Source organism: Notolepis coatsorum (assembly GCF_963971535.1).
Source record: "Notolepis coatsorum genome assembly, chromosome: 7".
NCBI classification, from domain to species: Eukaryota; Metazoa; Chordata; class Actinopteri; order Aulopiformes; family Paralepididae; genus Notolepis; species Notolepis coatsorum.
In genome coordinates this window covers 1,053,784-1,068,603 of record NC_140171.1, presented here as the reverse complement: position 1 = coordinate 1,068,603, position 14,820 = coordinate 1,053,784, and the positions used below count along the sequence as shown (strand labels likewise).

Here is a 14,820-nt window from a genome sequence, read left to right as displayed (position 1 = left end):
GTCCCTCGCCGGCTGCTCACCTATTTGCTACTTGTCTTTGCATGACAATGGCTCAGTCAGGTCGTCAGAGACCTGAGCTCAGAGATGGAACAAGCAGCCGTTTTCCGTGTGGTCTTAGTGCCGCGTCGCGTCACCATTTATTATCGTGTAACATTGTTTTGGACGGTAAAAAAGTGCAGGGGACCATAACTGCCTTCTGAAAACATGCTGTCCCCCGTGTCCCTCCCCCCCCCCATAATTACGCCCCTGCTCTGGTGTCTACTAGTGGATCTACTATTGGATCTACTTTCTCTGTGGATGGTTTTGTGAATAAATCTCCATTATGCTTCAATTACTCCTGTGTGTTTATTCTATAGCAATAAGGTTGGGTGAATTCTGCCATTGTATAAAAGACATTTCACCACTTGTAGTCGTGTGTTATAGGGATTAGATCATGCCTAGGGGGGTCTAACGACCCTCCGCTGCGCGTCGGGCCTAACAACCACCCCTAGGCATGATCTAATTCCTATAACACACTCCTGCGCGTGATGTAATGCTTAAGTGTGTGTGTGTGAGAGAGAGAGAGAGAGAGAGAGAGAGAGAGAGCGAGAGAGAGAGCGAGAGAGAGAGAGACTGTATGCCGGGCCATAAGATACTTTTTAGGAGTCCATAAATACACACCAAAAGGGGCTATAGAAGGGGACATGGGGTGGGATTCTTGCTTGGTCAAGCAAAAGGGTGAAATGGTGAGGTTATGGAACCGCCTGGTCCAGCTGCCAAATGGCAGGGTGACTAAAAAGATTTTTAATTGGGACAGAGCACACGGTCATCCCTGGTCAAGAGAGATGTCTATGATTTTTTCTTCTACTGACTTGAGTATGATTTTTATGAACAATTTGCAGTGTAAGGTTCACATAATTAAAACAAAATTATCAACAATCCATCAGGATAAGTGGAAGGTGGAGATTTTGAAAAAACCTAAACTTAGAAAATATATTGCAATTAAAAATGAGTATTTGACTGAACCTTATGTAATGTTAAACTTAAAGAGAAGACGGAGGTCTCTGTGTGCCCAGTTGAGGTCTGGCACCCTGCCATTGGCTGTGGAAGTGGGTAGATTCCAGGGTAAACCTGAGGAGGAGCGGCTGTGTGTTCTGTGTGATCTGGGAGTGGTGGAGGATGAATATCATTTTGTTTTTTATTGCCCTTTGTACACCACTTTGAGGAGGGCTTTATTTGAAAAAATTCAAACTGCAAACCCAGATTTGTTTTGGCAGTCTGAGAGCTGTATGTTGAGTTGTTTTTTTGTGGAGGACATCTTCGGTTTTGCAGGATTTTTGGAGAAGGCATGGCACCTGAGACAAAACACACTGTATCCTATATAATTGTATTTGAATTCACCTTGTTTTTCTGTTTTTCTGTTTATTTACATTGAGTACAGCTTGTGTTATATTACGTTTTATTGTATTTTCTTGTATTTTTCTTTTTTTATGGCCATCTTGGTCTATGTCATTTGTTAAGTAATTGGTAAAGTATATTATTATATACTTATTGTTATGTGTCTTGTAAGCCCATATGGGCTGGGCATACATCTGTATGTAAGACACGAAAATAAAAAATATCAAATCAAATCAAATCGTATGTATATATATTCTTTCCCCACCATATGTATATTTCTCTCCCACCCACCCACCCCCTCCTAATGTACAGTCCCCTCCCCATCATATGTATATACTCTGTCAGGATCTATGGGTAACAGTACTGTATATTTGAATACCGTTTATGTCACAAATGTAACAGTACTAAATACCTGTATGTCATGTATGTCCCTATGCCATAAATGTCATGTATGTTGTGTATGTCATACATAAATGTCGCTATGAATTGAAAATGGGGGACCCTGATGTAAACAAGACAAACGTACGACTAAGGTACCCATGTACATGTCAAAATACTTCCCAAAGATCAGTGAATACCACGACCACAACACAAGAGGAAGCTCAACAAATCATGTTAAACCCAGATTCGGCTCAAACAAGGGACTAAACACGTTTCGCAATTATGCCACATCAATGTGGAACGCCCTACCCAAAGCTGTAAAGGAATGTGAATCACTACCCACTTTCAAAAACACTCAAAAAATACCTACTGGAGACTGCAATTCTAAACTGGCCCCTGTAAATGCCCCCCCCCCCCCCAATGTACAGTAAATGACCATGTATGGTATTGTCAATATTCCAATGTACAGTTTTGCTTGTTCAGTTGTACAGTGTCCCCCACCCACTCCTCCTACCCAACCCCCCCCCCCCCCCCCCCCAACCTCCTCCAATGTACAGTTTCTATGTCAAATGTATATACTCTCTTTTCTGGACTCTTTTCATATCACAAACAGTACTGTATTTGCAAATCTGGTATGTCATAAATGTATAGACAGTACTGTCTATCTGTATGTCATGTATGTCATATATGTTATGATGAATTGAAAATGGGGGACCCTGATGTAAACAAGACGAAAGTCTTTGTCTGGTCTGCATCCACTCAGGGCATTATGGGGTAGAACACATAGTAGCATACTACAAAAACCTAGGGGTCCACAAAGACGACTTCAAACTTGAAATGGTAACAACCGATGAGGTACTCAAAAAATTGAGCGCCCTCCAACCTAACAAGGCCACTGGCCATGACAACATCCCCTCCAAATTCCTCAGAGACGCAGCAGCCGCCATCACCCCAGTCATCACACACATAATAAACCTCTCTATAAAACAGGGGCACGTCCCCAAGGACTTCAAAATTGCGAGAGTGACCCCTCTGCACAAAAAGGGCAGCAAATTAGACCCAGGCAACTACCGCCCTGTTTCTATTCTTACCTCCATCTCGAAAGTCATGGAGAAAATAGTCTACGAACAGGTCGAAAAGTACCTGGCGGAAAAAAATCGAATCTACGAATTCCAATCTGGCTTCAGAACGTCCCACTCCACTGACACATGCCTCCTCTATTTGAACGACCACATCAAACAAGAGGTGGACGCGGGCAAATACTGCGGCATGGTCATGCTGGACCTACAAAAGGCCTTCGACACTGTCAATCACTCCATTCTAATGGACAAGCTAAAAGCAATTGGTTTTGATAGCTTATCAGTGAGCTGGATGCAATCCTACCTGGAGGGGAGAGAACAGATGGTAGAGGTAAACGGTACTCTACCCCCCCCCCCCCCCCTCACAGTGAGCTGTGGTGTTCCTCAAGGAAGCATACTAGGACCGCTACTCTTCCTAATTTATGCAAATGACATGTCGTCAGCCTGTGACTGCAACTTGTTCCTGTTTGCGGACGACTCAGCCCTGCTGGTCTCTGACAAGAACAAATTACAGGTTGAAAAAGCCCTCAGCTCGGAACTAGGCAAAATCTGCATATGGCTCGCCGACAACAAACTATCATTACACATGGGCAAAACAGAGTCCATTCTCTTCGGTTCAAATAACAAACTCAGCAAGACCGATGGATTCTCAGTTACAGTGGGTGACAATATTGTCACAAGGAAAGACGAAATTACCTACCTGGGTTCCATCCTAGAGGCAAATCTTTCCTGTGACAAAATGGCATCCAATGTAATAAAAAAAGTCAACCAACGAACTAGATTCTTGTACCGGATCTCCTCTCTGGTAAACAAGAATACCCTGAAGACTCTAGCAGGAGCACTCATTCAAGGGTACTACGACTATGCTTGCACCTCATGGTACCAAAGCACCTCAAAGGCACTAAAAAACAAATTACAAACATCTCAAAACAAGCTAGTCAGACTACTACTTGACCTGACTCCTAGAACCCACCTCACCCCTGCCCACTTTGACAACCTAGGATGGCTTAGAGTAGACGACAGAGTACAGCAACTTGCAATGGGCCTGGTCTACAAGATACACTACGCGACCAAGGTACCCATGTACATGTCAAAATACTTCCCAAAGGTCAGTGAATACCACGATCACAACACCATAGGGAGCTCCACAAATCATGTAAAACCCAGATTCGGCTCAAACAAGGGACTAAACACGTTTCGCAATTATGCCACATCAATGTGGAACGCCCTGCCTAAAGCTGTAAAGGAATGTGAATCACTACCCACCTTCAAAAACACTCTCAAAAAACACCTACGTGAGACTGCAATTCGAAACTGGCCCCTACAAATGTCCTAACCTAGTTGTACAGTAAATGACCAAGAAAGGCTTTGTCAATATTCCAATGTACAGTGTAAAATGTGTGTGTGTCCCCTTCCCAACCCCCCCCCCCCCCCACCTCCAATGTACAGCCCTCACCCAACCCACCCAACCCCACCCCACCCAACCAACCTCCTCCAATGTACAGTTTATATGCCAAATGTATATACACTCCTTTTCTGGACACTTTTGTATCACAAACAGTACTGTATTTGCAAATCTGATATGTCATAAATGTATAGATGTAGCAGTACTGTCTATCTGTATGTCATGTATGTCATATATGTTATGATGAATTGAAAATGGGGGACCCTGATGTAAACAAGACGAAAGTCTTTCTCTGGTCTGCATCCCCTTAACAATTGTATGTATTGAGCTGTACTGTACTGTACCCATTCTGCAATCTGTTAATAAACTTTTCAATCAATCAATCAATCAATCTCCTCTCTGGTAAACAAGAATACCCTGAAGACTCTGGCAGGAGCACTCATTCAAGGGTACTATGACTATGCGTGCACCTCATGGTACCAAAGCACCTCAAAGGCGCTTAAAACAAAATTACAAACATCACAAAACAAACTGGTCAGACTACTACTTGACCTGAACCCCAGAACCCACCTCACCCCTGCCCACTTTGACAACCTAGGATGGCTTAGAGTAGACGACAGAGTACAGCAACTTGCAATGGGCCTGGTCTACAAGATACACTATACGACCGGGGTGTCTATGTACATGTCAAAATACTTCCCAAAGGTCAGTGAATACCACAACCACTACACCAGAGGAAGCTCAACAAATCATGTTAAACCCAGATTCGGCTCAAACAAGGGACTAAACACGTTTCGCAATTATGCCACAACAATGTGGAACGCCCTACCCAAAGCTGTAAAGGAATGTGAATCCCTGCCCACATTCAAAACCGCTCTTAAAGAGCACCTACGGGAGGCTGCAATTCGAAACTGGCCACCGTAAATGCCCAAAACCCCCACCACCTCCTAATAGACAGTCTCCTCCCCACCGCATGTATATATTCCCTCCCCGCCGTATGTATATTTCCCTCCCACCCACCCACCCCCTCCTAATGTACAGTCCCCTCCCCATCATATGTATATACTCTGTCAGGATCTAGGGGTAACAGTACTGTATATTTGAATACCGCTTATGTCACAAATGTATCAGTACTAAATACCTATATGTCCCTATGCCATAAATGTCATGTATGTTGTGTATGTCATAAATGTCTATATGAATTGAAAATGGGGGACCCTGATGGAAACAAGACAAACGTCTTTCTCAGGTCTGCATTCCCTTAACAATTGTATGTATTGAGCCGTACTGTATTGTACCCATTCTGCAATCTGTTAAATAAAGTTTTCATTCATTCATTCATCCCCTTAACAATTGTATGTATTGAGCTGTACTGTACTGTACCCATTCTGCAATCTGTTAATAAAATGTTCAATCAATCAATCAACCGTATGTATATTTCTCTCCCACCCACCCCCTCCTAATGTACAGTCCCCTCCCCATCATATATACTCTGTCAGGATCTATGGGTAACAGTACTGTATATTTGAAGAATACCGCTTATGTCACAAATGTATCAGTACTAAAATACCTGTATGTCCCTATGCCATAAATGTCATGTATGTTGTGTATGTCATAAATGTCTATATGAATTGAAAATGGGGGACCCTGATGGAAACAAGACAAACGTCTTTCTCAGGTCTGCATCCCCTTAACAATTGTATGTATTGAGCCGTACTGTATTGTACCCATTCTGCAATCTGTTAAATAAAGTTTTCATTCATCATTCAGACCCGGAAATGGGCAAAGACACAGCTCGTCACGCGATTGGGCAAACATGTCAGTGGCCAATCAGAGAGCGTCAGTCAGTGGCCAATCAGAGAGCGTCTCTGCAAAATGCAGCTAGGTTTAAAAAATAACGCGCCTTGAACGCCACGCCATTACTTTTCATTGTTTACGAGGGGCACTCGCTGGTAAGTTTACTTTACTTACGGCATTTTTTACATTTTAACGCATTAGCAGACCACTCGTGGATTTAGTCAATAGTGGTATTTTATGTAGCCAGCTTTAGTTAATGTTTATCGTAAGTTAATAATAGCTTGTTAGATTCTAAATGCAGTTAGCTAACGTTACCATACGTTCGTCAAATGTATATACTCTCTTTTTTAGACTATTTTTTGTATCACAAACAGTACTGTATTTGTACATCTGGTATGTCATAAATGTATAGATGTAGCAGTATTGTCTACCTGTATGTCATATTGTTATGATGAATTGAAAATGGGGGACCCTGATGTAAACAAGACGAAAGTCTTTCTCTGGTCTGCATCCCCTTAACAATTGTATGTATTGAGCTGTACTGTATTGTACTGTGCCCATTCTGCCCTTAATTTGTCCCTCAATATCTGAAATGATGACATGGCAGTGTTACAGCGAGGGTGTGTAGGCTAGTCATTGAAATATTATATAAATGATAACTTCACGTTATTCATACCAAAGTTCATTTGGGCACAATATGTGGTCATTGGCCACTGCATGAACATGTGCTGGAGGTTTTGTGGTGATTGATTGATTGAAAACTTTATTAACAGATTGTACAATACAGTACGGCTCAATACACACAATTGTTAAGGGGATGCAGACCAGAGAAAGACTTTTGTCTTGTTTACATCAGGGTCCCCATTTTGGTGGTTCTCACAGCGGGACCCTTCCTCCTCTTGGAGCTTAGGGCGATGCACAATTATGGTTGTAGTCATGTACATAATTACAGTAAACACATTGAACCTGTTGTGGAATATTTTAAATGAGCCCAACAGTGAAACTGTAGAAATTCAGAGGAGTCAAATTGTATCAAAAATAGAACATTGTTTATTATCAGTTTCTATTGCCATAGAAAGAGTATGCGCCGTTTACCGACCAAGGTACCCATGTACATGACAAAATACTTCCCAAAGGTCAGTGAATACCACGATCACAACACCAGAGGGAGCTCCACAAATCATGTTAAACCCAGATTCGGCTCAAACAAGGGACTAAACACGTTTCGCAATTATGCCACATCAATGTGGAACGCCCTACCCAAAGCTGTAAAGGAATGTGAATCACTACCCACTTTCAAAAACACTCTCAAAAAACACCTAAGGGAGACTGCAACCCGAAACTGGCCCCTGTAAATGTCCGAACACAACCCCCTCCAATGTACAGTAAATGACCAAGTATGGTCTTGTCAATAATCCAATATACAGTGTTGTTTGTACAGTTGTACAGTGTCCCCCACCCACCCCTCCTACCCAACCCCCCCCCCCCTACCCAACCCCCCCCCCCCACTCCTAACGAACCCCCCCCCCACTCCTAACCAACCCCCCCCCCCCCCCACCCACCCAACCACCTCCAATGTACAGTCCCACCCCCACCTACCCAATCCAATGTACAGTTTCCACGCCTAATGTATATACTCTTTTCTTTCTGGACACTGTACAACTGTACAAACAACACTGTACATTGGATTATTGACAAGACCATACTTGGTAATTTACTGTACATTGGCGGGGGTTGTGTTCGGACATTTACAGGGGCCAGTTTCGAGTTGCAGTCTCCCTTAGGTGTTTTTTGAGAGTGTTTTTGAAAGTGGGTAGTGATTCACATTCCTTTACAGCTTTGGGTAGGGCGTTCCACATTGATGTGGCATAATTGCGAAACGTGTTTAGTCCCTTGTTTGAGCCGAATCTGGGTTTAACATGATTTGTGGAGCTCCCTCTGGTGTTGTGATCGTGGTATTCACTGACCTTTGGGAAGTATTTAGTCATGTACATGGGTACCTTGGTCGTGTAGTGTATCTTGTAGACCAGGCCCATTGCAAGTTGCTGTACTCTGTCGTCTACTCTAAGCCATCCTAGGTTGTCAAAGTGGGCAGGGGTGAGGTGGGTTCTAGGAGTAAGGTCAAGCAGTAGTCTGACCAGTTTGTTTTGAGATGTTTGTAATTTTGTTTTTAGCGCCTTTGAGGTGCTTTGGTACCATGAGGTGCAAGCATAGTCGTAGTACCCTTGAATGAGTGCTCCTGCTAGAGTCTTCAGGGTATTCTTGTTTACCAGTGAGGAGATCCGGTACAAGAAACGAGTTCGTTGGTTGACTTTTTTTATTACATTGGATGCCATTTTGTCACAGGAAAGATTTGCCTCTAGGATGGAACCCAGGTAGGTAATATCTTCTTTCCTTGTGACAATATTGTCACCCACTGTAACTGAGAAGCCGTCGGTCTTGCTGAGTTTGTTATTTGAACCGAAGAGAATGGACTCTGTTTTGCCCATGTGTAATGATAGTTTGTTATCAGCGAGCCATATGCAGATTTTGCTTAGTTCTGAGCTGAGGGTTTTTTCAACCTGTAATTTGTTCTTGTCAGAGACCAGCAGGGCTGAGTCGTCCGCAAACAGGAACAAGTTGCAGTCACAAGCTGACGACATGTCATTTGCATAAATTAGGAACAGTAGCGGACCTAGTATGCTTCCTTGTGGAACACCACAGTTTACTGTGAGGGGGGGGGATAGGGTACCGTTTACCTCCATGTTAAAGTATGTAACGTTAGCCTATGCATTAATATTTTTCGTAACTTATCCTAGGTTATCGGAACAGAACAGAAAAAACTGATTAATGCTGTCTCTCTGCCACCCCCCAGAAATGCTATACGGCTCTGCTCCCAGAAGAAGAAGAAGACAGCTATAACCAGGAAGTACCTCCCACCCACACGATCAGAGTTCACTCTACAACCAGGAAGTACCTCCCACCCACACGATCAGAGTTCACTCTTCCTGAGAAAACAAAACTTAAGAGAGTCGTTGTTAAAATGGCGCAGCAAGGAGTTGATCTGTACCGGGACCAGTGCTGCTGTTCTATCTGTCTGGATGTACTGAAGGATCCGGTAACTATTCCCTGTGGACACAGCTACTGTATGGGCTGTATTACAGACTGCTGGGATCGAGATGATCAGACTGGGATCTACAAATGTCCCCAGTGCAGGCAGACTTTTACTCTGAGGCCTGTTCTGAAGAAAAGCAACATGCTGGCTGAAGTGATAGAACAACTAATGAAGACAGGACTCCAAGCTGCTCCTCCTGATCACTGTTATGCTGGACCTGGAGATGTGGTCTGTGATTTCTGCACTGGGAGAAAGCAGAAAGCCCTCAAGTCCTGCCTGGTATGTCTGGCTTCTTACTGTGAAACTCACCTCCAGCCTCATTATACTGTAGCTCCGTTAAAGAAACACAAGCTGGGCAAAGCCTCCACACGGCTTCAGGAGAACACCTGCTCTCGTCATGATGAAGCTATGAAGATGTTCTGTCGTACTGATCAGCAGTGCATCTGTTATTTGTGTTCCATGGATGAACATAAAGGCCACGATACAGTCTCAGCTGCAGCAGAAAGGACGGAGAGACAGAAAGAGCTTGGCATGAGTCAGCAGAAAATCCACCAGAGAGTCCAGGAGAGAGAGAAGCGACTCAAAGAGGCCAAACAGGCTGTTAATTCTCTCAATCGCTCTGCTGATAAAGCAGTGGAGGACAGTGGGAGAATCTTTACTGAGCTGATACGCTCCTTGGAGACGAGGCGCTCTGAGCAGAAGAAGGTCATCAGAGCCCAACAGAGGACCACATTGACTCAGACTAAAGAACTGCAGAAGAGACTGGAGCAGGAGATAGCGGACCTGAGGAGGAGAGCCACTGAGCTGGAGCAGCTCTCACACACAGAGGACCACATCCACTTTCTACAGAGTTACCCCCCCCTCTCCGGTCCCAGTGAGTCTACAGACTCACCCAGCATCAGTGTCCTTCCTCTCCTGTACTTTGCAGGTGTGACTGAGGTCGTGTCTGAGCTGAGAGACAAACTACAGGACGTTCTGAAAGAGCAGTGGCCCAGAATCTCAACAACAGTGAATGCAGTTAATGATTTACTGCCACCACCAGAGCCCAAGACCAGAGCTGACTTCTTACAACATTCCTCTCAGATCACACTGGACCCAAACACAACAAACACACAGCTGTCTTTGTCTGAGGGGAACAGAAAAGCAACACGGATGCAGCAAGAGCAGTCATATCCTGATCACCCAGAAAGATTTATTGAATGGTTTCAGGTTCTGGGTAGAGAAGGTCTGACTGGACGCTGTTACTGGGAGGTGGAGTGGAGTGGAAGGGTTTCTGTAGCAGTCGCCTACAAAGCCATTAGTAGAACAGGCACCGGGGAGAACTGTGTATTTGGATGCAATTCCAAATCCTGGGCTTTCTTTTGCAGACCAAGTAATTACACCTTCTGCCACAATAACAAGAGAATAACGGTACCGGGCCCCCGGTCCTCCAGAATAGGAGTGTACCTGGATCACAGCGCAGGTACTCTGTCCTTCTACAGCGTCTCTGACACCATGACCCTCCTGCACAGAGTCAACACCACGTTCACTCAGCCTCTCTATCCTGGACTTTGGGTATATTACCCTGGGGAGGCTGAGTTCTGTGAGCTGGAGTAGAGATCAGGGACACAGCTCCTCGACCCAGGGGTTTGGATTTAAATTGATCTTGAAGATGCTGAGTTGTGAAAGATGAGGTAATTAGGAGTTACATTCACTCAGTCACTCTATCGTTGTTCTGAGGGACACACACATACAAACACACATACACTATGTTGTTCTGAGAGACACACACACACTATGTTGTTCTGAGGGACACACACACACACATATACACAATGTGTTGCTGTGCTTCTAGTCTCTAGCCTACCGGGGTTTTGTTTGATTGGATATTTGCATATTCACATATTTGATTCCAATCTTCAATACCTCTGTCCCTTTGCATGTGGGGAAGTAAAAAATCTTTATTTTCATACTCTGGGTAGGTTGGACAACAATATGCAACCATTTTATTTGTATTTGATCACCTTTGGTCATTTTGAATTACTGTGGGATTTGGGTCGGTCTCTCCTCTCTCTGTTCCAGGGGGGGTTGGTAACAACGTGGGGGCCGGACCTCCATGGGGAGGTGGATTCAGCCTATAACCTTCTCCCTCACCTCTTATCTCTGGGCAGCCGGGACGCGTCTAGTTTTTTACCATTTCCAGTTTGCGTTCTGCGATCTGATTGGCCACTGACGTTTCTGGTGCGATCTGATTGGCCACTGACGTTTCTGGCCATGTGACATGTGCGCCCAATCGCGTGACGCCTCTGTCTTTGCCCATTTCCGCCTCGAACAGCCTGCAAACCTACCTAACGCCTAGTTTATCACTGGTTAAGCTTAGGCGACTCTTTCGAAGTTGGTTAAGGTTAGAGTTTAGAATCAGGGCTGGTGTTCTTCTATCGCCCTGCTCTAAGACAAACTCTAACCTTAACCAACTTCGAAAGAGTCGCCTAAGCTTAACCGGTGATAGAAACAGGCGTCACACGATTGGCCGCACATGTCACACGACCAGAAACGTCAGTGGCCAATCAGATCGCAGAACGCGGAACTGGAAATGGGGTTGGTAAAAAACTAGACGCAGCCGGGACACTTCATACGGGACACTCTTCTATCTTCAAGGCCTTCGGTTGAACCCACAGCCAGGACGTGTGGGGCATGGGTCAGTCGTAAATGCAACTATTTTGTTTCAGAACAGACCCATCTGCGTTATCAAGAGCTCAAGGAGAGAGAGAGTTGTTCTTGTGGTGGCAGACTTTCAGGGAGACAGACCTAGACTGTAAATTGTTTTTAAATCACTGTCAATTCACTATTATTTTACAGATTACTTTTGTTTTTCTACTTTAACCCTTTTCCCGCCAATCACGTCGTACGACGGGTTTCAAGTTCATGCGAATTCTGCCAATAACGGCGTACGACGTGTTTCAAGTTCATATTTCATATTTTCGCCATGGTATTCATATTTCATCCACGGAGCCTTGTCATATGCTGTGTGAGCCATCACAACTCTGCAACGCTTCAATACTGCCACCTGGTGGCTGATCGGTGAGTTGCAATCGGAAGTCGATCTCTTGGGTTCCCGGTGCGTCTCACTATTCCGTCCGGGCACTCGTTTATCGTCCCTGGACTCAATACACACACCGTGGATATCGATCTGTTGCCATAACTCAATAATCCACATGATTTGGGCGTATATTAGTATTATACAAACCGGAACTGGATTGCATCGATCCACATCACATAACTGGGATCTGTTTGCTCCACTCTCATCGCCCAACGCTACGAGGAAGCTGACGTAAGTTTCAGCGTTTTTCTTTATCATTTTCGATACAAACTGCTCTGATCAATATATCACCCATACTACATAAATCATTTAACGTCGGTCACGGAATTATAAACGACCCCCCCCTCCGTTCACCCACGGATGATCAGTCATAACGTTTAGGACCATGTACAGTTGACATTTTTAATATAACGTTGATCGGTATCAAACGGCATTTGATAATCTAATATATGCATTTATGTCTATATCTCACGTTCTAGGAAATACTGCAGAAAACGATAAAAACATATTTATACTCTAGACGGTATTTTCGTATAAATGTGTGAATGAAAAAGTTAAACGTTCCTACACCCTGAACGATAGATAATCGATGTTGAATGGGCCATAGTAATGTCAATTTAGCAATACAATTTAAAAAGTTATAGCCCTGCAAAGAAGGTGAACATCTCCATAGACTTACAGTACTGGCAGAGAATGGTTTAGGATGATCAAAGTGGTGGCAGAGAATGGGTTAAGTGTAAATGCCATAGAAATACAGTAAATTACCCTTTATCAAAATATTAACCATTAAATAAAGGTTGTAATCTGTAAATGTATTTGATTTTACTGTCATTTGTATTTACAGTATTTTTATTTTGCAACTGTTGCTGCCAGTTTACCGTTTTTTTACAGTTTTCTTTTTTACACTGTAGATAGGAGCTGGCTTAGGAAGAATGACCATTCATTGAATATTGTGCATTTTGTTTTGTTCCTACTAAATAAACGTGGACGTCTAAACCCAGAAGGACCCGTGTGGATATTTGCTTGAAACTTAGACAGTGTGTATCATGCTTCTCTGCGCTTCATCACTAGTGCCAAAGGGCTTACTCACCATTGTGTGCTTTACCAAATGGTAGGATGGACCTCTCTGTACGTACGGAGGAAATCCCACATGTTTGTTTTTATATATAAGGCCATCATAGGGAAGCTTCCCCTATATCTTTCCAACCTAATTAGCTTTGCCTCTAGCAGCTACCATACCAGGTCCACAAGATGGCTACTTTAAAAAAAAAAAACGAGAATAAACACTGAACTAGGAAGAACAGCTTTTTCAAGCTTCGCACCTTGGGCATGGAATGGGCTACAGGACCATATCCACTTAGATACCCTGGTCTCCCTCTGCGAGTTTAGGTCTGTGTTACATAACTTCCTACAGGAAGAGTGTCGCTGCTTTCTCTAGTCGGGTCCCAGCTGCAAAACTGCAGTTACTGTATTGCCCTGTATTTTACTGTCGTACACTTTTACTGTTATGTAGACTGTTCTGTTTTGTGTTTTTATGTTTACGTGTGATGTATTGTGTATTGTGTACATGCACTTTTATTATGTTCTTGTGTGATGTACCGCACATTTTATTGCTGTCTGATGTTTGCGGGTGTTATTGTTGTCATCTTGGCCAGGTCTCCCTTGCAAAAGAGATCTTGTATCTCAATGGGACTTCCTGGTTAAATAAAGGTTAAATAAAAAAATAAAAATAGAACTTTGAACACAACGCAAAGGAATTTACTTCAAGTCACTATTTCCATGTGCTACACGAGAAATTCAGTCGAAATCTAACATTATTACCATTGAAATTCAATAGTGAAACAGGTTAGAGTTCCAAACCAATTCTGGTTTAATTCGCGATATCTAGATCATCTCCATCAGCGGCAAATACCTTCTAAAATGTTTCCATTGTTACTATGGTGTAGTGGTTAAACACTGTCGCCTCACAGCAAGAAGGTCCAGGGTTCGATTCCCGCTTGGGGACCAGGTTTCCATGATGCCAGTTACCCAGGTGGGGTATCTCCCAGGCCTTTCTGTGTGGAGTTTGCATGTTCTCCCCGTGCTCGCAAGGGTTCCCCCCCCCGATAAGATAAACCCAATGGAAAAACATGCACAACAACATGATCGCTAACGCTGTGGCGTCCTTGACGAAGACGGACAGGAGCACTTGGATTGGTCCCCTGGCGCGGCTCACGTTGACGCCTGTCTGCTCCCGGCTGCCCTTGGGGGGGAAGGACGACGGGATGGGTTAATCGCAGAGACGAATCGCATACATGCATTGCATGCATGCCGATTAATGACCTCTGAGCAGGTCCTATTTTAATTATTATTATTATTATTATTATTATTATTATTATTACAATTGTTTAAGAACCCAAGAGCTGAGGGCAATAGTTTTGGCAGCGGTGGCCTAAAGGTTCGAGAAGCAGGTTTGTGACCGGAAGGTCGCCGGCTCGATCCCCCGGACCGGCAGGACAAATCTGGGCTGGGGAAGTGAATGAATAACTCTCTCCCATACCCTCAATACCAACCGCTGAAGTGCCCTTGAGCAAGGCACTTAACCCCCAACTGCTCCAGTGGAGTTGCT

General features: G+C 44.0%; 1 protein-coding gene across 1 annotated transcript; it reads left to right on the top strand.

The window, feature by feature from the left end:
* The first annotated feature begins 8,963 nt into the window (after positions 1 to 8,963).
* On the top strand, positions 8,964 to 11,487 carry LOC311231510 (tripartite motif-containing protein 16-like). Its single transcript, XM_084318118.1, has one exon. The coding sequence runs from the start codon at positions 9,062 to 9,064 to the stop codon at positions 10,727 to 10,729; it is 1,668 nt and encodes a 555-aa protein (XP_084174244.1). The 5' UTR covers positions 8,964 to 9,061; the 3' UTR covers positions 10,730 to 11,487.
* The last annotated feature ends 3,333 nt before the right edge of the window (positions 11,488 to 14,820 follow it).

Excerpts from the sequence above, each read along its gene's own strand:
- LOC311231510 (XM_084318118.1), top strand. The coding sequence starts at position 9,062 with ATGGCGCAGCAAGGAGTTGATCTGTACCGGGACCAGTGCTGCTGTTCT.